The sequence below is a fragment of the Triticum urartu genome, chromosome 7 (genome assembly GCF_003073215.2).
Source record: "Triticum urartu cultivar G1812 chromosome 7, Tu2.1, whole genome shotgun sequence".
In the NCBI taxonomy this organism is placed as follows: Eukaryota; Viridiplantae; Streptophyta; class Magnoliopsida; order Poales; family Poaceae; genus Triticum; species Triticum urartu.
Genome location: NC_053028.1, coordinates 637,989,730 through 638,017,557, shown reverse-complemented (window position 1 = coordinate 638,017,557; position 27,828 = coordinate 637,989,730). Strand labels below are relative to the sequence as shown.

Below are 27,828 nucleotides of genomic sequence, written 5' to 3'. Positions count from 1 at the left end.
TCAATGGCTCGCCGATCTTTGTGCAAGTCAATCAAAGTCCATACTTTGTTCTTATACATGGATCTCATCTCAGATTTCATGGCCTCAAGCCATTTCGCGGAATCTGGGCTCATCATCGCTTCCTCATAGTTCGTAGGTTCGTCATGGTCAAGTAACATGACCTCCAGAACAGGATTACCGTACCACTCTGGTGCGGATCTCACTCTGGTTTACCTACGAGGTTCGGTAGTAACTTGATCTGAAGTTTACATGATCATCATCATTAGCTTCCTCACTAATTGGTGTAGTAGTCACAGGAACAGATTTCTGTGATGAACTACTTTCCAATAAGGGAGCAGGTACAGTTACCTCATCAAGTTCTACTTTCTCCCACTCACTTCTTTCGAGAGAAACTCCTTCTCTAGAAAGGATCCATTCTCAGCAATGAATATCTTGCCTTCGGATCTGTGATAGAAGGTGTACCCAACATTTTCTTTTGGGTATCCTATGAAGACGCACTTCTCCGATTTGGGTTTGAGCTTATCAGGTTGAAACTTTTTCACATAAGCATTGCAACCTCAAACTTTAAGAAACGACAGCTTAGGTTTCTTGCCAAACCATAGTTCATACGGTGTCGTCTCACGGATTTATATGGTGCCCTATTTAACGTGAATGTAGCTGTCTCTAACACATAACCTCAAAACTATAGTGGTTAATCGGTAAGAAACATCATAGATTGCACTATATCCAATAATAATACGGTTATGATGTTCGGACACACCATTATGCTGTGGTGTCCTAGGTGGCACGATTTTGTGAAACTATTCCACATTGTTTTAATTGAAGACCAAACTCATAACTCAATTATTTGTCTCTGCGATCAGATCGTAGAAACTTTATTTTCTTGTCACGATGATTTTCCACTTCACTCTGAAGTTTTTGAACTTTTCAAATGTTTCAGACTTATGTTTCATCAAGTAGATATACCCATATCTGCTCAAATCATTTGTGAAGGTCAGAAAATAACGATACTCGCCGCGAGCCTCAACATTCATCAGACTGCATACATCAGTATGTATTATTTCCAATAAGTCAGTTGCTTGCTCCATTGTTCCGGAGAACGGAGTCTTAGTCATCTTGCCCATGAGGCACGGTTCGCAAGCATCAACTGATTCATAATCAAGTGATTCCAAAAGCCCATCAGCATGGATTTTCTTCATGCGCTTTACACCAATATGACCTAAACGGCAGTGCCACAAATAAGTTGCACAATCATTATTAACTTTGCATCTTTTGGCTTCAATATTATGAGAATGTGTATCACCACAATCGAGATCCAACAAACCATTTTCATTGGGTGTATGACCGTAGAAGGTTTTATTCATGTAAACAGAACAACAATTTATTCTCTTACTTAAATGAATAATCGTATTGCAATAAACATGATCAAATCATATTCATGCTCAACGCAAACACCAAATAACACTTATTTAGGTTCAACACTAATCCCGAAAGTATAGGGAGTGTGCGATGATGATCATATCAATCTTGGAACCACTTCCAACACACATCGTCACTTCACCCTTAACTAGTCTCTATTCGTTCTGCAACTCCCGTTTCGAGTTACTACTCTTAGCAACTGAACCAGTATCAAACACCGAGGGGTTGCTACGAACACTAGTAAAATACACATCAATAATCTGTATATCAAATATACCTTTGTTCACTTTGCCATCCTTCTTATCCGCCAAATACTTGGGGCAGTTCCGCTTCCAGTGACCAGTCCCTTTGCAGTAGAAGCACTTAGTCTCAGGCTTAGGACCAGACTTGGGCTTCTTCACTTGAGCAGCAACTTGCTTGCCGTTCTTCTTGAAGTTCCCTTTCTTTCCCTTTGCCCTTTTCTTGAAACTAGTGGTTTTGTTAATCATCAACACTTGATGCTCTTTCTTGATTTCTACCTTCATCGATTTCATCATCGTGAAAAGCTTGGGAATCGTTTTTATCATCCCTTGCATACTATAGTTCATCACGAAGTTCTACTAACTTGGTGATGGTGACTAGAGAATTATGTCAATCACTATTTTATCTGGAAGATTAACTCCCACTTGATTCAAGCAATTGTAGTACCCAGACAATCTGAACACATGCTCACTTCTTGAGCTATTCTCCTCCATCTTTTAGCTATAGAACTTGTTGGAGACTTCATATCTCTCAACTCGGGTATTGCTGAAATATTAGCTTCAACTCCTGGAACATCCATATGATCCATGACGTTCAAAACATCTTTGAAGTCCCGATTCTAAGCTGTTAAGCATGGTGCACTAAACTATCAAGTGGTCATCATATTCAGCTAGCCAAGAGTTCATGATGTTTGCATCTGCTCCTGCAATAGGTCTGTCACCTAGCGGTGCATTAAGGACATAATTCTTCTGTGCAGCAATGAGGATAAACCTCAGATCACGGATCCAATCCGCATCATTGCTACTAACATCTTTCAACTTAGTTTCCTCTAGGAACATATCAAAAATAAAACAGGGGAGCTAAACGCGAGCTATTGATCTACAACATAGATATGCTAATACTACCAGGACTAAGTTCATGATAAATTTAAGTTCAATTAATCATATTACTTAAGAACTCCCACTTAGAAAGACATCCCTCTAATCTTCTAAGTGATCATGTGATCCAAATCAACTAAACCATAACCGATCATCACGTGAAATGGAGTAGTTTTCAATGGTGAACATCACTATGTTGATCATATCTACTATATGATTCACGCTCGACCTTTCGGTCTTAGTGTTCCGAGGCCATATCTGCATATGCTAGGCTCGTCAAGTTTAACATGAGTATTCTACGTGTGCAAAACTGGCTTGCACCCGTTGTAGATGGACGTAGAGCTTATCACACCCGATCATCACGTGGTGTCTGGGCACGACGAACTTTGGCAACGGTGCATACTCAGGGAGAACACTTTTATCTTGAAATTTAGTGAGAGATCATCTTATAATGCTACCGTCAATTAAAGCAAGATAAGATGCATAAAAGATAAACATCACATGCAATCAAAATATGTGACATGATATGGCCATCATCATCTTGTGCCTTTGATCTCCATCTCCAAAACATCGTCATGATTTCCATCGTCACCGGCATGACACCATGATCTCCATCATCTTGATCTATATCAATGTGTCGTCCCATGGTCGTCTCGCCAACTATTGCTCTTGATGTTGGGGAATGTAGCAGAATTTTAAAATTTTCTACGCATCACCAAGATCAATCTATGGAGTCATCTAGCAACGAGGGAGAGATGAGTGCATCTACATACCCTTGTAGGTCGCGCGCGGAAGCGTTCAAGAGAACGGGATTGATGGAGTCGTACTCGACGTGATCCAAATCACCGATGACCAAGTGCCGAACGGACGGCACCTCCACATTCAACACACGTACGGTTGTGAAGACGTCTCCTCCAACTTGATCCAGCAAGGGGGAAGGATAGGTTGATGAAGATCCAGCAGCACGACGGCGTGGTGGTGGAAGCAACGGTGATCTCGGCGGGGCTTCGCCAAGCGCAGGGAGACGGATGAGTGTCACGGGAGGGAGAGGGAGAGGCCAGGGGCTTGGGTGCGGCTGCCCTCCCTCCCCCCCACTATATATAGGGTGCCTAGGGGGGGCGCCGGCCCTAGGAGATCCAATCTCCTAGGGGGGCGGCGGCCAAGGGGGTGCCTTGCCCCCCAAGGCAAGGGTGGCGCCCCCCACCCCTAGGGTTTCCAACCCTAGGCGTAGGGGGAGGCCCAAGGGGGGCGCACCAGCCCACTAGGGGCTGGTTCCCCTCCCACTTCATCCCATGGGGCCCTCCGGGATAGGTGGCCCCACCCGGTGGACCCCCGGGACCCTTCCGGCGGTCCCGGTACAATACCGATTACCCCCGAAACTTTCCCGATGGCCGAAACTTGACTTCCTATATACAAATCTTCACCTCCGGACCATTCCGGAACTCCTCGTGACGTCCGGGATCTCATCCGGGACTCCGAACATCTTTCGGGTTACCGTATGCTAATATCTCTACAACCCTAGCGTCACCGAACCTTAAGTGTGTAGACCCTACGGGTTCGGAGACATGCAGACATGACCGAGACGCCTCTCCGGTCAATAACCAACAGCGGGATCTGGATACCCATGTTGGCTCCCACATGATCCACGATGATCTCATCGGATGAACCACGATGTCGAGAATTCAATCAATCTGTATACAATTCCCTTTGTCAATCGGTACGTTACTTGCCCGAGATTCGATCGTCGGTATCCCAATACCTCGTTCAATCTCGTTACCGGCAAGTCACTTTACTCATACCGTAATGTATGATCCCGTGATCAACCACTTGGTCACATTGAGCTCATTATGATGATGCATTACCGAGTGGGCCCAGAGATACCTCTCCGTCATACGGAGTGACAAATCCCAGTTTCGATTCGTGTCAACCCAACAGACACTTTCGGAGATACCTGTAATGTACCTTTATAGTCACCCAGTTACGTTGTGACGTTTGGCACACCCAAGGCACTCCTACGGTATCCGGGAGTTGCACAATCTCATGGTCTAAGGAAATGATACTTGACATTCGAAAAGCTACAGCAAACGAACTACACGATCTTTGAGCTAAGCTTAGGATTGGGTCTTGTTCATCACATCATTCTCCTAATGATGTGATCCCGTTATCAATGACATCCAATGTCCATAGTCAGGAAACCATGACTATCTTTTGATCAACGAGCTAGTCTACTAGAGGCTCACTAGGGACGTGTTGTGGTCTATGTATTCACACATGTATTACGATTTCCGGATAACAAAATTATAGCATGAATAATAGACAATTATCATGAACAAAGAAATATAATAATAACCATTTTATTATTGCCTCTAGGGCATATTTCCAACAGTCTCCCACTTGCACTAGAGTCAATAGTCCAGTTACATTGTGATGAATCGAACACCCATGCAGTTCTGGTGTTGATCATGTTTTGCTCTAGGGAGAGGTTTAGTCAGCAGATCTGCCACATTCAGGTCCGTATGTACTTTACAAATCTCTATGTCTCCATTTTGAACACTTTCACGAATGGAGTTGAAGTGACGCTTGATATGCCTGGTCTTCCTGTGAAACCTGGGCTCCTTGGCAAGGGCAATAGCTCCAGTGTTGTCACAGAATAGAGTCATCGGGCCCGACGCATTGGGTATGACTCCTAGGTCGGTAATGAACTCCTTCACCCAGACTGCTTCTTGTGCTGCCTCCGAGGCTGCCATGTACTCCGCTTCACATGTAGATCCCGCCACAACGCTTTGCTTGCAACTGCACCAGCTTATTGCCCCACCATTCAAAATATACACGTATCCGGTTTGTGACTTAGAGTCATCCAGATCTGTGTCGAAGCTAGCATCGACGTAACCCTTTACGACGAGCTCTTCGTCACCTCCATAAACGAGAAACATTTCCTTAGTCCTTTTCAGGTACTTCGGGATATTCTTGACCGCTGTCCAGTGTTCCATGCCGGGATTACTTTGGTACCTTCCTACCATACTTACGGCAAGGTTTACATCAGGTCTGGTACACAGCATATGTTGGGTTTCATAGTAATTTCAAAAAAATTCCTACGCACACGCAAGATCATGTGATGCATAGCAATGAGAGGGAAGAGTGTTGTCTACGTACCCAACGCAGACCGACTGCGGAAGCGCTGACACAACGTAGAGGAAGTAGTCGTACGTCTTCACGATCCAACCGATCAAGCACCGAAACTACGGCACCTCCGAGTTCGAGCACACGTTTAGCTCGATGACGATCCCCGGAGTCCGATCCAGCAAAGTGTCGGGGAAGATTTCCGTCAGCACGACGGCGTGGTGACGATCTTGATGCACTACAGCAGCAGGGCTTCGCCTAAACTATGCTACAGTATTATCGAGGACTATGGTGGCAGGGGGCACCGCACACGGCTAAGGAATAGATCACGTGGATCAACTTGTGTCTTTCTGGGGTGCCTCTGCCTCAGTATATAAAGGAGCCAAGGGGGAGGGGTGCGCCGGCCAGGAAGAGGGCGCAGGAGGAGTCCTACTCCTCCCGGGAGTAGGACTCCCCCCCCCAATCCTAGTTGGACTAGGATTCCCCGAGGGGGAAAGAGGGAGAGGGGGGCCGGCCACCTCTCCTAGTCCTAATAGGACTAGGGGAAGGGGGGAGGCGCGCGGCCACCTTGGGCTGCCCCTTTCTCCTTTCCACTAAAGCCCATTAAGGCCCATATAGCTCCCGGGGGGTTCCGGTAACCTTCCGGGTACTCCGGTAAAATCCCGATTTCACCCGGAACACTTCCGATATCCAAACATAGGCTTCCAATATATCAATCTTTATGTCTCGACCATTTTGAGACTCCTTGTCATGTCCGTGATCACATCCGGGACTCCGAACAACCTTCGGTACATCAAAATGCATACTCATAATATAACTGTCATCGTAACCTTAAGCGTGCGGACCCTACGGGTTCGAGAACAATGTAGACATGACCGAGACACGTCTCCGGTCAATAACCAATAGCGGGACCTGGATGCCCATATTGGCTCCTACATATTCTACGAAGATCTTTATCGGTCAGACCGCATAACAACATACGTTGTTCCCTTTGTCATCGGTATGTTACTTGCCCGAGATTCGATCGTCGGTATCCAATACCTAGTTCAATCTCGTTACCGGCAGGTCTCTTTACTCGTTCTGTAATACATCATCCCGCAACTAACTCATTAGTTTCAATGCTTGCAAGGCTTATGTGATGTGCATTACCGAGAGGGCCCAGAGATACCTCTCCGACAATCAGAGTGACAAAACCTAATCTCGAAATATGCCAACCCAACATCTACCTTTGGAGACACCTGTAATGCTCCTTTATAATCACCCAGTTACGTTGTGACGTTTGGTAGCACCCAAAGTGTTCCTCCGGCAAACAGGAGTTGGATAATCTCATAGTTATAGGAACATGTATAAGTCATGAAGAAAGCAATAGCAACATACTAAACGATCGGGTGCTAAGCTAATGGAATGGGTCATGTCAATCAGATCATTCAACTAATGATGTGACCTCGTTAATCAAATAACAACTCTTTGTCTATGGTTAGGAAACATAATCATCTTTGATTAACGAGCTAGTCAAGTAGAGGCATACTAGTGACACTCTGTTTGTCTATGTATTCACACATGTATTATGTTTCCGGTTAATACAATTCTAGCATGAATAATAAACATTTATCATGAAATAAGGAAATAAATAATAACTTTATTATTGCCTCTAGGGCATATTTCCTTCAGCATAGCATACATGATAGACCCTATGGCCGAGACATAGGGGACGACACTCATCTTTTCTCTATCTTCTGCCGTGGTCGGGCATTGAGCCGTGCTCAATCTCGTACCTTGCAATACAGGCAAGAACCCCTTCTTTGACTGATCCATTTTGAACTTCTTCAATATCTTGTCAAGGTACGTACTCTGTGAAAGACCAATGAGGCGTCTCGATCTATCTCTATAGATCTTGATGCCTAATATATAAGCAGCTTCTCCAAGGTCCTTCATTGAAAAACACTTGTTCAAGTAGGCCTTTATGCTTTCTAAGAATTCTATATCATTTCCCATCAACAGTATGTCATCCACATACAATATGAGAAATGCTACAGAGCTCCCACTCACTTTCTTGTAAATGCAGGCTTCTCCATAAGTCTGCGTAAACCCAAACGCTTTGATCATCTCATCAAAACGAATGTTCCAACTCCGAGATGCTTGCACCAGCCCATAAATCGAGCGTTGGAGCTTGCACACCTTGTCAGCATTCTTAGGATCGACAAAACCTTCCGGCTGCATCATATACAATTCTTCCTTAAGGAAACCATTAAGGAATGCTGTTTTGACGTCCATTTTCCATATCTCATAATCATAGAATGCGGCAATTGCTAACATGATTTGGACGGACTTCAGCTTCGCTACGGGTGAGAAAGTCTCATCGTAGTCAACCCCTTGAACTTGTCGATAACCCTTAGCGACAAGCCGAGCTCTATAGATGGTCACAATACCATCCGCGTCTGTCTTCTTCTTAAAGATCCATTTATTTTCTATGGCTCGCCGATCATCGGGCAAGTCAGTCAAAGTCCATACTTCGTTTTCATACATGGATCCTATCTCGGATTTCATGGCTTCCAGCCATTTGTCGGAATTCGGGCCCGCCATCACTTCTTCATAGTTCGAAGGTTCACCGTTGTCTAACAACATGATTTCCAAGACAGGGTTGCCGTACCACTCTAGTGCGGAACGTGTCCTCGTGGACCTACGAAGTTCAGTAGCAACTTGATCTGAAGTTTCATGATCATCATCATCAACTTCGTCTCTAGTCGGTGCAGGCACCTCAGGAACATTTTCTTGAGCTGCGCCACTTACCGATTCAAGAGGTAATACTTCATCAAGTTCTACTTTCCTCTCACTTATTTCTTTCGAGAGAAACTCTTTCTCTAGAAAGGACCCATTCTTGGCAACAAAGATCTTGCCTTCGGATCTGAGGTAGAAGGTGTACCCTATAGTTTATTTAGGGTATCCTATGAAGACGCATTTTTCCGATTTGGGTTCGAGCTTTTCAGGTTGAAGTTTCTTGACATAAGCATCGCATCCCCAAACTTTTAGAAACGACAGCTTAGGTTTCTTCCCAAACCATAATTCATACAGTGTCGTCTCAACGGATTTCGATGGAGCCCTATTTAAAGTGAATGCAGCAGTCTCTAAAGCATAGCCCCAAAATGATAGCGGTAAATCGGTAAGAGACATCATAGATCGCACCATATCTAATAGAGTGCGATTACGATGTTCAGACACACCATTACGCTGAGGTGTTCCAGGCGGCGTGAGTTGTGAAACTATTCCATATTTTCTTAAGTGTGTGCCAAATTCGTGACTCAAGTATTCTCCTCCACGATCTGATCGCCAGAACTTGATTTTCCTGTCACGTTGATTCTCAACCTCACTCTGAAATTCCTTGAACTTTTCAAAGGTCTCAGACTTGTGTTTCATTAAGTAGACATACCCATATCTACTCAAGTCATCAGTGAGGGTGAGAACATAACGATAGCCACCGCGAGCCTCAACACTCATTGGACCGCACACATCAATATGTATGATTTCCAATAAGTTGGTTGCTCGCTCCATTGTTCCTGAGAACGGAGTCTTGGTCATTTTACCCATGAGGCATGGTTCGCATGTGTCAAATGATTCGTAATCAAGAGACTCTAAAAGTCCATCTGCATGGAGCTTCTTCATATGTTTGACACCTATGTGACCAAGGCGGCAGTGCCACAAGTATGTGGGACTATCATTATCAACCTTACATCTTTTGGTATTCACACTATGAATATGTGTAGCATTACGCTCGAGATTCATTAAGAATAAACCATTCACCATCGGAGCATGACCATAAAACATATCTCTCATATAAATAGAACAACCATTATTCTCGGATTTAAATGAGTAGACATCTCGAATTAAACAAGATCCTGATACAATGTTCATGCTCAAAGCTGGCACTAAATAACAATTATTGAGGTTTAAAACTAATCCCGTACGTAAATGTAGAGGTAGCATGCCGACGGCGATCACATCGACCTTGGAACCATTCCCGATGCGCATCGTCACCTCGTCCTTCGCCAGTCTCCGCTTATTCCGCAGCTCCTGCTTTGAGTTACAAATGTGAGCAACCGCACCGGTATCAAATACACAGGAGCTACTACGAGTACTGATAAGGTACACATCAATTACTTGTATATCACATATACCTTTAGTGTTTTCGGCCTTCTTGTCCGCTAAGTATTTGGGGCAGTTCCGCTTCCAGTGACCACTTCCCTTGCAATAAAAACACTCAGTTTCAGGCTTGGATCCATTCTTTGGCTTCTTCCCGGCAGCTTGCTTACCGGGCACGGCAACTCCCTTGCCGTCCTTCTTGAAGTTCTTCTTACCCTTGCCTTTCTTGAACTTAGTGGTTTTATTCACCATCAACACTTGATGTTCCTTTTTGATTTCCACCTCTGCTGATTTCAGCATTGAATATACCTCAGGAATGGTCTTTTCCATCCCCTACATATTGAAGTTCATCACAAAGCTCTTGTAGCTTGCTGGAAGCGACTGAAGGATTGTGTCAATGACGGCGTCATCCGGGAGATTAACTCCCAGCTGAGTCAAGCGGTTATGCAGCCCAGACATTCTGAGTATGTGCTCACTGACAGAACTATTTTCCTCCATCTTACAGCTGAAGAACTTGTCGGAAACTTCATATCTCTCGACCCGGGCATGAGCTTGAAAAACCATTTTTAGCTCTTCGAACATCTCATATGCTCCGTGTCTCTCAAAACGCTTTTGGAGCCCGGTCTAAGTTGTAAAGCATGCCGCACTGAACGAGGGAGTAATCATCAGCACGTGACTGCCAAGCGTTCATAATGTCTTGGTTCTCTGGGACAGGTGCGTCACCTAGCGGTGCTTCTAGGACATAATCTTTCTTGGCAGCTATGAGGATGATCCTCAGGTTCCGGACCCAGTCCGTATAGTTGCTGCCATCATCTTTCAGCTTGGTTTTCTTTAGGAACGCGTTGAAGTTGAGGACAACGTGGGCCATTTGATCTACAAGACATATTGTAAGGATTTTAGACTAAATTCATGATAATTAAGTTCATCTAATCAAATTACTCAATGAACTCCCACTCAAATAGACATCCCTCCAGTCATCTAAGTGAAACATGATCCGAGTTAACTAGGCCATGTCTGATCATCACGTGAGACGGACTAGCCAACATCGGTGAACATCTTCATGTTGATCGTATCTTCTATATGACTCATGCTCGACCTTTCGGTCTTCCGTGTTCCGAGGCCATGTCTGTACATGCTAGGCTCGTCAAGTCAACCTAAGTGTATTGCATGTGTAAATCTGGCTTACACCCGTTGTATTCGAACGTTAGAATCTATCACACCCGATCATCACGTGGTGCTTCGAAACAACGAACCTTCGCAACGGTGCACAGTTAGGGGGACACTTTCTTGAAATTATTGCGAGGGATCATCTTATTTAAGCTACCGTCATTCTAAGCAAATAAGATGTAAAACATGATAAACATCACATGCAATCAAATAGTGACATGATATGGCCAATATCATTTGCTCCTTTTGATCTCCATCTTCGGGGCTCCATGATCATCGTTGTCACCGGCATGACACCATGATCTCCATCATCATGATGTCCATCATCATGTCTTCTTGAAGTTGTCTCGTCATCTATTACTTCTACTACTATGGCTAACGCTTTAGCAATAAAATAAAGTAATTACATGACGTTTATGGTGACACGCAGGTCTTAAATAAATAAAGACAACTCCTATGGCTCCTGCCGGTTGTCATACTCATCGACATGCAAGTCGTGATTCCTATTACAAGAACATGATCATCTCATACATCACATATATCATTCATCACATCCTTTGGCCATATCACATCACAAAACACTTGCTGCAAAAACAAGTTAGACGTCCTCTAATTTTTGTTGCAAGTTTTTACGTGGCTGCTATATGTTTCTAGCAAGAACGTTTCTTACCTACGCCAAGACCACAACATGAATTGCCAATTTCTATTTACCCTTCATAAGGACCCTGTTCATCGAATCCGATCCGACTAAAGTGGGAGAGACAGACACCCGCCAGCCACCTTATGCAACTAGTGCATGTTAGTCGGTGGAACCGGTCTCACGTAAGCGTACGTGTAAGGTTGGTCCGGGCCGCTTCATCCCACAATGCCGCCGAATCAAGATAAGACTAGTAACGGCAAGATAATTGACAATATCGACGCCCACAACTACTTTGCGTTCTACTCGTGCATAGTAACTACGCATAGACCTAGCTCATGATGCCACTGTTGGGGAACGTAGCAGAATTTTAAAATTTTCTACGCATCACCAAGATCAATCTATGGAGTCATCTAGCAACGAGGGAGAGAGGAGTGCATATACATACCCTTGTAGATCGCGCGCGGAAGCGTTCAAGAGAACGGGGTTGATGGAGTCGTACTCGACGTGATCTAAATCACTGATGACCAAGTGTCGAACGGACAGCACCTCCTCGTTCAACACATGTACGGTTGGGAAGACGTCTCCTCCAACTTGATCCAGCAAGGGGGGAGGAGAGGTTGATGAAGATCCAGCAGCACGACGGCATGGTGGTGGAAGCAACGGTGATCTCGGCGGGGCTTCGCCAAGCGCAGGGAGACGGAGGAGTGTCACGGGAGGGAGAGGGAGAGGCCAGGGGCTTGGGTGTGGCTGCCCTCCCTCCCCCCACTATATATAGGGTGCCTAGGGGGGGCACCGGCCCTAGGAGATCCAATCTCCTAGGGGGGCGGCGGCCAAGGGGGTGCCTTGCCCCCCAAGGCAAGGGTGGCGCCCCCCACCCCTAGGGTTTCCAACCCTAGGCGTAGGGGGGAGGCCCAAGGGGGGCGCACCAGCCCACTAGGGGCTGGTTCCCCTCCCACTTCAGCCCATGGGGCCCTCCGAGATAGGTGGCCCCACCCGGTGGACCCCCGGGACCCTTCCGGCGGTCCCGGTACAATACCGATTACCCCTGAAACTTTCCCGATGGCCGAAACTTGACTTCCTATATACAAATATTCACCTCCGGACCATTCCGGAACTCCTCGTGACGTCCGGGATCTCATATGGGACTCCGAACATCTTTCGGGTTACCGTATGCTAATATCTCTACAACCCTAGCGTCACCGAACCTTAAGTGTGTAGACCCTACGGGTTCGGAGACATGCAGACATGACCGAGACCCCTCTCCGGTCAATAACCAACAGCGGGATCTGGATACCCATGTTGGCTCCCACATGCTCCACGATGATCTCATCGGATGAACCACGATGTCGAGGATTCAATCAATCCGTATACAATTCCCTTTGTCAATCGGTACATTACTTGCCCGAGACTCGATCGTCGGTATCCCAATACCTCGTTCAATCTCGTTACCGGCAAGTCACTTTACTCGTACCGTAATGCATGATCCCGTGATCAACCACTTGGTCACATTGAGCTCATTATGATGATGCATTACCGAGTGGGCCCAGAGATACCTCTCCGTCATACGGAGTGACAAATCCCAGTCTCGATTCGTGCCAACCCAACAGACACTTTCGGAGATACCTGTAATGTACCTTTATAGTCACCCAGTTACGTTGTGACGTTTGGCACACCCAAGGCACTCCTACGGTATCCGGGAGTTGCACAATCTCATGGTCTAAGGAAATGATACTTGACATTCGAAAAGCTACAGCAAACGAACTACACGATCTTTGAGCTAAGCTTAGGATTGGGTCTTGTCCATCACATCATTCTCCTAATGATGTGATCCCGTTATCAATGACATCCAATGTCCATAGTCAGGAAACCATGACTATCTTTTGATCAACGAGCTAGTCTACTAGAGGCTCACTAGGGACGTGTTGTGGTCTATGTATTCACATATGTATTACGATTTCCGGATAACACAATTATAGCATGAATATAGACAATTATCATGAACAAAGAAATATAATAATAACCATTTTATTATTGCCTCTAGGGCATATTTCCAACACTTGCAACTATTGCTATTGCATAGAGATAATTGTAAAGCAATTATTTGGCGCTTGCATCTTATGCAATAAAGAGACAACCATAAGGCTTCTGCCGGTTGCCGATAACTTCAACAAAACATGATCATCTTATACAACAACTTATATCTCATCATGTCTTGACCATATCACATCACAACATGCCCTGCAAAAACAAGTTAGACGTCCTCTACTTTGTTGTTGCAAGTTTTACGTGGCTGCTACGGGCTTAGCAAGAACCGCTCTTACCTACGCATCAAAACCACAACGATAGTTTGTCAAGTTGGTGCTGTTTTAACCTTCGCAAGGACCGGGCGTAGCCACACTCGGTTCAACTAAAGTTGGAGAAACTGACACCCGCCAGCCACCTGTGTGCAAAGCACGTCGATAGAACCAGTCTCGCGTAAGCATACGCGTAATGTCGGTCCGGGCCGCTTCATCCAACAATACCGCCGAACCAAAGTATGACATGCTGGTAAGCAGTATGACTTATATCGCCCACAACTCACTTGTGTTCTACTCGTGCATATTCAAAAAAATTCATACGCACACGCAAGATCATGGTGATGCATAGCAACGAGAGGGGAGAGTGTTGTCTACGTACCCTCGTAGACCGGCAACGGAAGCGTTGACACAACGTAGAGGAAGTAGTCGTACGTCTTCCCGATCCGACCGATCCAGGTACCGAACGTACGGCACCTCCGAGTTCTGCACACGTTCATCTCGGTGACGTCCCTCGAGCTCCGATCTAGCAAAACTTTGAGGGAGAGTTTCGTCATCACGACGGCGTGATGACGGTGATGATGTTCCACCAACGCAGGGCTTCGCCTAAGCACCGCTACGATATGACCGAGGTGGAATATGGTGGAAGGGGGCACCGCACACGGCTAAGGAACGATCACGAAGATCAACTTGTGCCATGGGGTGCCCCCTTGCCCTCGTATATAAAGGAGGGAGAGGGGGAGGTGCGGCCGGCCCTGGGGGTGCGCCTGGAGGAGTCCTACTCCCACCGGGAGTAGGACTCCCCCCTCTTGTCTTGTTGGAAAAGGAAGGGGGAAGGGAGAAAGAGGAAAGGGGGGCGCCCCCCCCCCCCTTCCTTGTCCTATTCGGACTAGGGGGGAGGGGGCACGCGGCCTGCCCTGGCCGGCCCTCCTCTTCTCCCTTATGGCCCATGTAAGCCCAATAACCCCCGGGGGGGTTCCGGTAACCCCCCGGTACTCCGGTAAAATCCCAATTTCACCCGGAACGTTTCCGATATCCAAATATAGGCTTCCAATGTATCAATCTTTATGTCTCGACCATTTTGAGACTCCTCGTCATGTCCGTGATCACATCCGGGACTCCGAACAACCTTTGGTACATCAAAACACAAAAACCCTAATTACGATCGTCACCGAACTTTAAGCGTGCGGACCCTACGGGTTCGAGAACTATGTAGACATGACCGAGACACGTCTCCGGTCAATAACCAATAGAGGAACCTGGATGCTCATATTGGCTCCTACATATTCTACGAAGATCTTTATCGGTCAGACCGCATAACAACATACGTTGTTCCCTTTGTCATCGGTATGTTACTTGCCCGAGATTCGATCGTTGGTATCTCAATACCTAGTTCAATCTCGTTACCGGCAAGTCTCTTTACTCGTTCCGTAATACATCATCCCGCAACTAACTTATTAGTTGCAATGCTTGCAAGGCTTAAGTGATTTGCATTACCGAGAGGGCCCAGAGATACCTCTCCGACAATCGGAGTGACAAATCCTAATCTCGAAATATGCCAACCCAACAAGTACCTTCGAAGACACTTGTAGAGCACCTGTATAATCACCCAGTTACGTTGTGACGTTTGGTAGCACACAAAGTGTTCCTCCGGTAAACGGGAGTTGCATAATCTCATAGTCATAGGAACATGTATAAGTTATGAAGAAAGCAATAGCAACAAACTAAACGATCAAGTGCTAAGCTAATGGAATGGGTCAAGTCAATCACATCATTCTCCTAATGATGTGATCCCGTTAATCAAATGACAACCCATGTCTCTGTTTAGGAAACATAATCATCTTTGATCAACGAGCTAGTCAAGTAGAGGCATACTAGTGACACTCTATTTGTCTATGTATTCACACATGTATTATGTTTCCGGTTAATACAATTCTAGCATGAATAATAAACATTTATCATGATATAAGGAAATAAATAATAACTTTATTATTGCCTCTAGGGCATATTTCCTTCACTTGACACCCTGTGTTTGCATGATCATGTTACGGCGCGCTAGGTTGGTGGCTGAGCTAGTGGATAGTTGTTTCAAAAGTTCATCTGAAAGATCGATATTCATTGAAATTGACTGTCTTGCTCATTTTAGTCATTGTATTTGGAAAAAATAAACGTTCAGTAAAATATACCAGTACAATACGGTTATGAAATTTTAGGAGTAGAAGAATAATGCGCTAACTGATTTATACTAAGAGAAGCAACTCGGTGCTAGAAAAACAAAAACAAAATCATTTACACTTAATTGAATTTACAGTATACTGAATTTTCAGTAAAGTCAAATATACTCTTGTATATGAGTTGCATATACTGTTGCAATCAGTGAAGTCAAATATACTGATGTATATTCAATAAAGTGTTGTTGTATAATTCAGTTTAGTGGTGTTGTACAAATTCAATTAAGTGTTATACATTGAAGACCATGTTGTCAATTCAGTGAAGTGTTGTATAAAATCAGTTAAGTGTTATAAATTCAGTTAAGTGTTCTTTCTGAATTTACTCTTAGTTCAATATAGAGCACCTTCTGGTCCATATTGCCATCAGGGATACAAATTCAGTTAAGTGTTGTTTGTTGAAATACATTGTAATAGGATAGCACTGGTGGTTTAAACTCCTGGAAACCTATTCTATCTCTTCTTCTGTTTCCCCCTCTCGTTACCGAAACTCTGGATCAAACTCCTGATCGATCTACTTGTAAGCCACGGCATCGCTTGTATAAATAAAACTGCGGCCCGAGAAAAGGGTTCTACGCTTCCCAAATAATCTTATATGATAATCAGAGCATCTTCTTCCCAGAGATCGAAAGAGGATCGCATCTAGTTCACCCCCATCGCAACTTTCGACCCACATTAGGAGTGCTTGTTCCCTTAAAAAAAGCATCAATTTCTTTTTCTCTTAGAGCATTAGGAGTGCTTGTTCACAGAAATTGCACATACGTACAACACTGAATAATGTTTGTTGCCAGAAAAATTCATTTTTTTGATTCATTTAGCTATTTGTTTTTATTTATTCATAAGATGCATTTGAACTCGAGAGCAGAAACTTCATGTTCGGTTAGTTTAGTCATCCATGGAAGAAAAAGTTTGTAAGCAGGGGCATGAGAAGGTTTCACGGAGACAAGACGAAGAAAGACGTGAGAAACAAGTTTTCTGTGGCAGATGGTCTTTCTTTTATTCCAAAAGTACTTTTGGCGAGATCTTGGGACCATTTTCAAGATACTGAATACTGGTGGGCAGCTGATCTCAGCGCTCGGCTGACCATATGGGTGGTGGGTAGTTGTTTCAAAAGTCCATATGAAAGATCGAGTCATTGAAATCCGTTGAGTATAATGTTTATTAGAAAAGATAAGATAGATTAGAATTTGTTCTCGCTTACCTTGTATTCTAAGTAGATCATGTACTCTTATATATATGCCCACGAGGCTCAAGCAATACGATGAACTATTCTATCAAATTCTTCTCTTCCTTCTAACATGATATCTATCGCAAGTCGATCCTAAACCCTAACCGCCGCCGCTTCCGCACCCGCATGCCGCCCCCGGGGCGGTCGGCCTCCATGACCGCCACCGGAGGCCGCGCCGCCCGTACTTAGGGTTCGTCTGCTGGCCGTGTTGGCCGGCTGCCTTAGAGAGTCTTTTTTCCCGATCCTTTGATCTGGATTTTCTCTCTCACCGGTCGCTTTGATCAGCGTCTCCTTTTTGGTTTTCCGGTCTATGTGATCCGATTTGTGTCGCCCACCGCCGCCGTCGACCCCGTGCGCCTCTACTCCAACACCGGCGGTGATCGGCCGGCTTCTTCACCGACCCGGCGGCCTCGCACGTCGTCCGCGCATGCCCGTCAGTCGCCTCAACCCGGCGGCCTCGCGTGACGTCCGCCCGTCGGCCCGCCGGTAGCCTGACTCGGCGGCCTCACGTCATGCAGCGGCCCTTCACCGCCGTCGTTCGCGCGACGGCCCGTCCGTCGATCTACGCCGGCCGTCATCGCCCTGCTCCGACCGGACTCCTGCATCACCCCAACCCGGCGGCCTCGCGCCATGCGGCGGCCAATCATAGCCGCCCGCCGCCGCGGGCTTCATCTCGGACTCCGCCGCCACCGCGCCTACACCGAGCAGCGTCCCCGACCTCGCACACGATCGGCTTGATCACCCGCTCGCCGCCGCGATCCGCCTCATCTCCGTCGTGACCGACCTGGCCCGTCGGTTACGCGCGCCTCCGCAAGTCCCGTGAAGATCGTCCCTGAGTTCAGCGCGCCTCTCCACCGACCGAGCATCGGGCTGCCGCTGCGTCGCCCCGTCGGGCCGCAGCGCCGCCGCCCCGTGGTTCTCCTCGCGGCTGCTGCGTCGCCCCTTCGGGTCGTAGTGTCGCGATACGCGGTCCCCGCCGCCGCCCCGAGGCCGTCCCCACGGTTACACCGACTCGCGAACCGCCGTTGTGTCGCCCCTTCAGGTCGCAGCGTCATGGCCCGCGGTCCCCGCCACCGCCCAGAGGTCTTTCTGCCGTCACCCCGACCCGCCTGTCGCCGCTGCGTCGCCACTTCGGGCCGAAGCGCCGTGGCCCGCGGTCCGCTCCGCCGTCACCGCGCGTCGACCTCCCGTGGTATGCGCCGCGCCTTTTTCCTTGGCGCAGGAACGCCACCGTCCGCGCCGGTCTTCGTCACGCTGTCAGGGTTCTTCGCCTACTTCGAGCACCGCCGCCGCTACCTCCATAGCCGTCGCCCGTCCACCCCCTTCGTCTTCGTCCAGCACCAGCTCATCGCCAGCGTCGTCGTCATCTACCCCGACCGCTTCATCTACTCCGACAACTGCGGGCGACATTGGCCCCACGCCGATTGGCGTCACAACCGTCGTCGAGTCCTTCTCTGCGAGCCTCTCCGACCTCTTCGACATGGCGTACAGCTCGTGCAGGTCCCAGTCTACGCATGCCCGGTGCTGGCAACACCGCCGCGTGCCTTCGTCCACGACGTGTCCCTAGGCCTAGCAAGCCTGGTGCGGCGCTTCATCAACTTCGTCTTCGACCGTCTACGCATGCCCGGTGCTGGCAACACCGACGCGTGCCTTCGTCTATGACGTGTCTCGGGTTTGGCAACCCCGGCGCGACGCCTTGTCAACACTGTCTTCTCCCCGGCGCACCACTTTTCGACACCACTGTGCCCATGCTAACTCAGCGCCCCTTGCGCCCGCGGCTCCACGGCGACTTCCTCGACACCGGCCACCCCGACTCGACATCGACCACGGCATTCTTCGCACGGCTACCTCGACCACGGCTCCACCACCCACGCTCTCGGCTACATCGACAAACGGCACAAAGGGCTACTGCCTACTTGAGCAACCTCGTTGGTTTCCACTCCAGCCACGACTCCGCGATGCGTCGACCGTTACGACTGTGGGGGAGTGTCCGTCGGCTTGCCTTCGGATTCTTCTCCAGTCTCACCGTCTGCGTCGCTACCGTTGTGACTGCGGGGGGATGTTGAGTATAATGTTTATTAGGAAAGACGAGATAGACTAGGATTTGTTCTGGCTTGCCTTGTACTCCAAGTAGATCATGTACTCCAAGTAGATCATGTACTCCTAGTGACGAGATAGACGAGGCTCAAGCAATACAATGAACTATTCCACCAAATCCTTCTCTCCCTTCTAACAAAATCGACTGTCTCCCTGGTTTTTAGTCATTGTACTTGATAAAATTATAAATTACGTTCAGTAAGAAACAGCTTTGATCTGCTTAGGCTCACTTGTCATTCAGCTAACTAGCACAGTTGTCCCGCGCATAGTGCAGGCGTTGATCATACTTTCGAAAATGGGATAGTCCTGGTCTTTGCATCATCTGGATATATAGAAGGTCTATAAATAGGGAGTATTTATTTTTCATTTTAGGAATTAACTGAATTTACACTGGTGATAGCCAAATGTACTCCATAGGAACTGAATTTACACTGAATTCAGTTGAACAAATGTTAACCCGAATTTTAGGAGTAGAAAAATAATGTGCTAACTGATTTTACACTAAGGGAAGCAACTCGGTGCTAGAAAAACAAAAAAAAATCATTTAAACTTAACTGAATTTTCAGTAAAGTCAAATATATTGTTGTATATGAGTTGCATATACTGTTGTAATCAGTATCAAATATACTGCTGTATATTCAGTAAAGTCAATTGACAATGACAATGTTTAGGATCTATGACAATTGACAATGGAACAGTATTTTCATGTGTGTTTAGGATCTATGTTATCACACTTGCAATCATGCTCAATCATGTTTTATGTGACGATTATACCTGGCCAAACCTCAGGTCGGGCCGGGCCTAGCCAAGCCCGAGGCAAAAAACCCAGGCCCGGGCCCGGCCCGGCCATCGGGCCTGGTTTTTAGGCCCGAGCCGGGCGCGAACACGTAAAAGCCTGGCGGGCCTCGGGCCTGGTCCCTTCAGGAAATCGCAAAAATGATGGGCCCGGCCCGGGCATTGGGCTCAAAATCTAGGCCCGAGCCCGGCCCGGGAGTAGCGTCGGGCCGGGCCGGGTCGGGCTTTTTCAGGCCGGGCCGGGCCGGGCTTCCCATGGCCAGGTATAGTGACGATGCTCAATCATGTGACCATGTTTAGGATCTATGTGGCCATGTTTTCATGTACTACTATAATTCTGCCTGATGGAAAAAAGTGCACTCAGAAGTTTTCAATTTACATTTCTGGTTTGGCTGCCATGGCACCCGTTTGTGCTGTTGTGCCGGCGTTTCTGGTTTGAGAAAAGCATGGTCACTACTTGAAGTGTTGTGACAGCCGACAGGATTTCTAGTGCAGATTAGACTTGTATTTTTGACCAAATGAACTACTCCTTGTAAGGATCATTGCTGATTCATTTCCTTATAAGGATCGTTGCTGAATCATTTCCTTGTAGGTTTGACCAAATGAATCATTTCCTTGTGAGGTTTGATCACTGCTGAATCATTTCCTGAACAGCAAGTACTGCTTGTGCAACTACTAGGAGTATTTCAAAATGACCATTTTATGAAACCATTTTAACTGAACAAATTTTATTCAGTACTCTATCGCCAATTCAGTGAACAAATTTAACACTGAATTAAGCACAGAGGCAGTAGAATGCAGCATTGCAGTGAATAAATTGAGTTGCAACTGAAGAGTGAACAAATTCAGCATTGCAGTAGAACGCTGTGAGAGCCTGACTTAATAGGAACGGTAGACTACTCATATTAATAAGGAATTCCTTCGTTTTCGGAAGCTCATTTGAAAAGAACCTCAAAGTTAAGCCTGCTGGCTTGCACTAATTCTAAGATGGGTACAACAAGGACTAAATTGTAAAATTACCAAAATTGTTAACTGTATAGTTAATTATGTTTAGTATTTTGAAGAAAAAAGTGGAGTGCAGGTTGTGTTCAAGGATTAAATTGCAAAATTGCCACCGCAACAAGCTTTTCCGGAAGAAGGGAGTAATTGATAACAAGAAGCCAATGCCCCATCCCCATGTACCGTCCAATAGAATGCCCACTGGCATCCGATTGTTCATCTCACAGCAGACAAGCGTTTCCAGAAAACTAACAGAGTGCCCAATGCCCCAATCTAGCATGTTTCCGAGTCTATATTACTACATGCGATGTGTTAGTTCATGCCCACAGCCAAACCATGGAGTGACTGACAGTCTTCCACACCATCCAGAATCTCTACAGGTGAAAAACAATATCCAGGAATGACTGACATCAACTTCATGTGCACTGCTTAAACTTGTCGTCACCCTCGTAATCCGAACCCTCGTCATCGTCTGAGGACTCCTCCACCCGGTTAGATACTCTGCTATTGGGTTCTTCCTCGCCACCACCGTTTGGTTTGGCCCGCTTTTCTTTCTTACGCTGCTTCTTTTTTTGGCGTTTCAGGCGCTTCTTGGCTGTACGCTCCTCGGCTGCTCTTAGTCTCTCCTCCCTCCGCAGATTGAACTCAGCCACCTGTTTCCTCTTTTCGTAATCACGCTCCATCCTCGTTATTCGGTCCTGCTCCCTTCTCCTCATTTGCCGATACTGTCAAAACAAGAGTGCTTACAGTTAAACCATCAGATCACTAATTACCAATGAATGCATTTCCATTCAAGTTCTCAAAACTATTCATGTCATGAAACTTGAGAAATCTGGAGCTAGATTTGTACAGAAAAAAGATCAGTAAATAAGATGGTTGAGAACACATCAAGAAAACAAATTCTCTAGCTCTGTGAATGCTGGAACAGGAGGAATCAAATACATATATCACGATTTTCAGCTGCTGCGATGTTACCCGAAACAAGGATGTGAGATAAGAATTCTGGTGAACAAACATGACGAACAAAATATGTCTTAGAGTTTATTATTATCACGAGTCTCAAAGAGAACAGAATTTGAATGAACTTGTGTACAGTCTCAGAAGATAATCTCCACTACTATAGTGACAACCGTTATCTGACAGTGATTGTATGCATCAATCTGAACCCACACACAAGCCAATAGCAGTTTTAAAGTTAAACTAGAATTGTACCTACAAGTCAACAGAAGCACTTCATTTTATAATAATAACTCAAATGAAGAGTTGTGAGTAGCAAAACACCAAATCTTCTCCTGGTAAGCTGGTAGCAATTCTGGCCTCTGTTCTATTTCAGCACTCATAAGCCACTGGAACTTCTGATTATCATGCGCTAATGCCTATGATCGCACCTAAGCCACAAATACAAAGATCTTTTATCTGACCCCTTCTCTTATATCACATCATAACTTAATAGATATTCACCTTTTATCAAACTGTGGTCATTCGTCAGCCTTATAACTCCCATTGATTAAGTGATGCAGCAAAACATATTAATTTTATTTTTCATATTCAGTGATGTTACCTTAAAATCCACACCAACTTGTATTCTAGATATTCAAGAATCGAGCAAATTTGAAACATATTGTGATTTTGGTATAGTCAACTGCATAACAACAGACACAAAATTTAGTCAAGTGCTTTCAATACTGTCAGTACTCTTAAGAACATCAACAAGTAAAAGGTCTTGTGTACATGCATTTTTACACGCAAGGACCATGCCTTTTCTTATATAGACACCAAAGAACTACTCCCTCCGTTCCTAAATATAAGCTTTTTTAGATATTCCAATACAAACAACATACGGAGCAAAATGAGTGAATCTACACTCTAAAATGGTCTATATACATCCGTATGTAGTCCATATTGAAATTTCTAAAAGGTCTTATATTTAGAAACGGAGGGAGTATTTAGAATCAATAATTCATGTTCAAATGAACCGTAGACTCGAAATTTCCTTTAAGACAAAATTCAATAAAATGGTAACTTCACCATAACATTGCAACCATTGAGAATCAATCATTCATGTTCAGATGAACAATAGACCCAAAATTTCCTTTTAAGACAAAATTAAATAAAATGGCAACTGCACCAAAACATTACAACCATCTACTCAAGTGCTAATTGACAAATAAATCTCATCATAGCCATAATGTAGAGTTATATGTGAGTCCCATCTGCATAATAAGGAAAAGATAAAAAAATTGGTTCAATTTGACACTCATTTTAGCTGAATTCTCCACTTGTGAGAGGGTGGGAGAGAGAAAGAGTACCTGGTGGAAGTCGCCAGAGCCAGAACCAGCGGAGGACCCAGAGGTGTTGCTGACACGGACGGGGACATTCTCCATGATGCGCCTTAGCTTCACCTCTAGGTCCTCCTCATCCTCCCGTAGCTTGACCCCTCCCGAGCTCTTTCCTCCATCCTCCAGCAGCACCAGCTGCTTTCCACTGTCACCAACAGAAGCCTTCGCCACTAGTTCACCACCAGAAACCCTTGCCAGTGGTGCCATTGGGACTAGCTGCTGCATATTGCTATCCTTACCAGGAACTGACATTGTTGATACTAGCTATAACTGTGGATTTGCCTACATAGAACATAATAGTAAAGCATGAGCTAAGGATAAGAATTTTCGCTTCTAAGTTTATGTTGGACATGTTTACAATACATTTTCTTTTATATATGCATTTGAAATTCCTTGTTGTCTTGGGGGCTACAGAAAATAACAAGTGCCATAATGGACGTGGAAATAGCAAGTATAGACTGATGACTGGGAGGGAGGAATGTACTGAACATGACAAATCTGAGTATCAAATGAATGTACACTAACAACTTATATGTTTCCATCCTTCAACCTCGTGAAGAATGGAACTTTGTGTAAATTTTTCTGGCTAGTACAGCCAGCAAATTTACAATAAGACGTGGACCATGACCAACGCAGATGAAGCAAATACAAATTTCTATCATCTGGCAAAGATGCATCATCTGCGTTGGATATGGTCCATCTGTATTGATTGCTGCACTTCCGTGATGATTGATGAACTATATTGCCAATGAAGGGCAATTAGTGCACAGAAGAATGTATACATGAACAAAGAAAGAATGTATATAATAGCAGTCTTTCCTTTTGCAATCAACAATCAAGTCAGTAGAGAAATAATGACAAGATATACATCAGAGAAACAGAACTTGGTGACAGGTACCAAGTCGATCTATCCAAGCATCAGCGGAAAAATATATTGCCAAGAGGAAGGTGGTGTTTTTAACATGAAGAAGCATATCTGTCATCTCACACAAGGAAAAAGATGTATTTGTCATCTCACACAAAGAAAAGGATATATGTCTACATTCAAACACAAAGAGCCATATTTTGACTGATTCTACAACTGAAACTAAGGGCACTTCAATCCTATCTTTTCCGTTGTTGATAAACGGAAGAAAGCATAATATAGGGAGAGCCTTTTCCAGTGTATCTTTCTTAGCAGTGATAAATGCAAGAAGAAGTTTTTTCTTTTCTGCAGTGAGCCATTGACAAAGACAAGATCATTTCCTGAAGCAAATGACAAAAGATTTCAGAAATGCATAACCTATAATATGACATAGGGACAAATAGCTGGGCGTTGAAACACCTAATAACCAGTTGTAGAAAATTGGCTGGTACTTTAAACAAAAAAGATTTCAGATCTTCAGTTGTATGGGCACAAACACAACCGCACAAGCATATGTAGATTGTAGAATACTGATGGTTGCATGCGTCAGGTAGTTTAAATTAAACTGCTACATACATTAATTTAGCACAAACTCAAGTGTCTCTGGTTTAAGCTAGCTTGGCATGTTACCACAATCTAGTGCAAGCTCAAGTGTCCCTCTGCTTTAAGCTAGCTTAACATGTGACTGCGTCGGCAGCGCTATAGGTAGCTGCAGAATTATTTGGTTATGAATCATGACCAAAAAAATCATCAGGATGTTTGTCATTGCTACAAAAAGAACTGAAACTGTTTTTCTTGTGCTGTTTCTCAAAAAAAGATACAGCCTCGCCTCCATAAGTTTGTGTAACTTCAATTTCATCATGGAATATTTTTCTAGCATTGCTTAACCATCCCCTCAATAAATTTATTGTTACTACGTGGGAGGGATTATATGCTTGTTTACCACTACTATGACATTTTTTTTATATAATCTTCATTCTCCTGCTGATTTTTTTTTACAAGTGTAGATGCCAAAACATTGCAACCCTGTAGTTCAAGCTCAGAGTCAAAACAATTGATAAGTAAACCTACACAATTGTTTACCACTACTAAGACATGGATCTGATAGCTATCTCCCTCCTTGGCCCTCATGCCTTAGTTGAATTCAGAGAGAAGAGAGAGCTCAGATCCTAGAACAGGGATTTGACAGCCATATGAGGTAATTTGCATTAACATATATGACTAATCTTGGCACCAGACCAAGAACCCTAGAAATTATCCAAGAACCAGACCAAGAATCCTACAAATTAATGAACCAAAGAGAATAGAAATTAAGAGGGCAAGCGGGGGGAATGAAGAAGAGGGGGAGCAGCGGGGACTGACCAGTCCAGCGTCGGGGGAGAAGCACGCCGGCGACGGGGTCGTTGCGGTCGCCACTCCTTGTCACCGCCGAGCTCAGGCCGCTGTTGTTGGATGCTGTGCCGCCGGTTGGACAGTGGGAGGGGGAATGGGAGGAGGGGGGACGCCACTACCGCCTCCTCCGGTTGCGCCGTCCCTCTCCCCGCCGGCGCCGGTGTCGTCGCCGCCGCGTCCACCTTTTTCGTGAGAGGGAGGAGGGTCGGCCCGAGAGGGAGACCGGAGTAACGTTTGTCTTTGCTCCGGGAAGAATCCACGAGGTGGAAGAAACCTGGCTAAATGGCCCGGCCCACAGGCACGAATTTCTGGCCCGACACAACACCTGGATAAAAAGGCCGGGTCGAAGGCCGGCCCGCCATGGAGAAATCAAACTGCAGTCAGCTCCTTTTAATTGTATTTTTAAATTCGAGAGTCGTAGAGTAAATTTAGAAGCTCATAGTCTAGCCAGGCATTCTCTTACTCTTGGTCCGGGACACAACGTTTGGTTTGGTCAATCCCACAACCAAAGATGTATCCCACCTTCTGTGGACTTTGATAAATAAAGCTTGGTTTTCCCCTAAAAAGAGTAGCTTTGTACTCTTTTTTCTTATCGGGTTCATCTTCAAGGGGAGTTTAACTAAAATATTTTTACAAAAGAGCTATGTTTATCCATATGACACTTTGTCTCTTTTACATTTTCTGTATTTTTTTCTTAATTTCTTATATTGGTGTATTTCTTATTTTTTATTTTTTTTCTACATTTTCTTAATTTTTGGATTTCCTGAATTCTTAAAAGGTAGAAGAGACAGAATGTCAAAATGGAGCTGAAGGCCGAAAATGAATGAAGGCCGACCCAAAGGCATGCCAGGCCGTGCCGGCCTTTTTTGATCACATGCCAGGCTGATACCGGAGCCAAGGCCTTCGGCCGGCACGACACAACTATTTTATAAAGAAAGAAATAAGTATATATACAAATCACCCCAAAATCCAATCTTCGGGATACATACCCCCTGGACTCAAAACCAGGACAAATCACACCCTCAAATTACTAAAACCGGGTTAATAGCATGCTTTAGTGGGTTCAATCAAATCTTAAGCGGCTTTTGTCTCCCCTAATGCCGATTAGATGCTTACAGGGCAAAAAACAAACTTTGAGTGGGTCCCATTAGCCAGTTGTCCCCTTGCTTCTCCTCCGTCCTCTGTTCCCCTTTGTCTCTCATGCAGAGAAAATCCCCACCTCGCCTCTCCTCAAGCCTTTCACCAGCGCCCCGCCCCGCCTCGCCTCTCGCCCCGCCCCGCCTTGCCAGTCGCCGGCGCCCCGCCTCGCCTCTCGCCTTTCACCGTCAACCAAGCAATGGTGTCTTCAAGGATCTCCTCCACGAGTCGGGTGTCGACCAGCGGAAGCAAGGGCACGCAGGCGCCATCGCAGTCGCCGGTTCCGTACCGACATGGCCCAATAGAGTAAGAGCCGCCGCAGTTTTGCCGCTGTGACATGAAAGCCCCGAGATGGATCTCATGGAGCCCGAAGAACCTAGGGAGACTACAACTACGGCAAAGTGCTGGTATTTTTTCTTGCACTTGTTATGCTATTAGCCTCGAGTCTGTAGGAGCAAGTATGCACTGAAAAATCTTTGTCCCGGTTTTGTGGTTGTACTACTAAAAAATTGAGGTAAATACACCAGAGGTCTTAGAATTTGCACACGGCGATCACTTTGGTGCACAAAGTTGTAAAATACATGTTTGTGGTCACAAAACTTGCGAGACCGTTCAAATACAGACACTCTCCCCGTACGTGAGTGTATCCGTCAACCCAGCATGGTACGGGCCCGCTGTCAATGACACATAGACGTGTTATTGCACAAAACCCCTTCTTCTTTTTCTTTTTTGTGCAAAAATAGTTCACTGCTGATGGGACCTACCTGTCAGGAGGAGCGATAATTTATCTAAAAGTGTACGACGACCAGGTCTC

General features: G+C 45.6%; 1 protein-coding gene across 1 annotated transcript; it reads right to left on the bottom strand.

Moving 5' to 3' along the window:
- Positions 1-21,345: 21,345 nt before the first annotated feature.
- On the bottom strand, positions 21,346-26,135 carry LOC125522955 (PRKR-interacting protein 1-like). Its single transcript, XM_048687997.1, has 3 exons — positions 25,848-26,135; positions 23,552-23,863; positions 21,346-21,967 (listed from the first exon to the last, which is right to left on the bottom strand). Exons 2-3 carry the CDS (start codon positions 23,831-23,833, stop codon positions 21,659-21,661), a joined length of 591 nt encoding a protein of 196 aa, XP_048543954.1. The 5' UTR covers positions 23,834-23,863; positions 25,848-26,135; the 3' UTR covers positions 21,346-21,658.
- Positions 26,136-27,828: the final 1,693 nt, after the last annotated feature.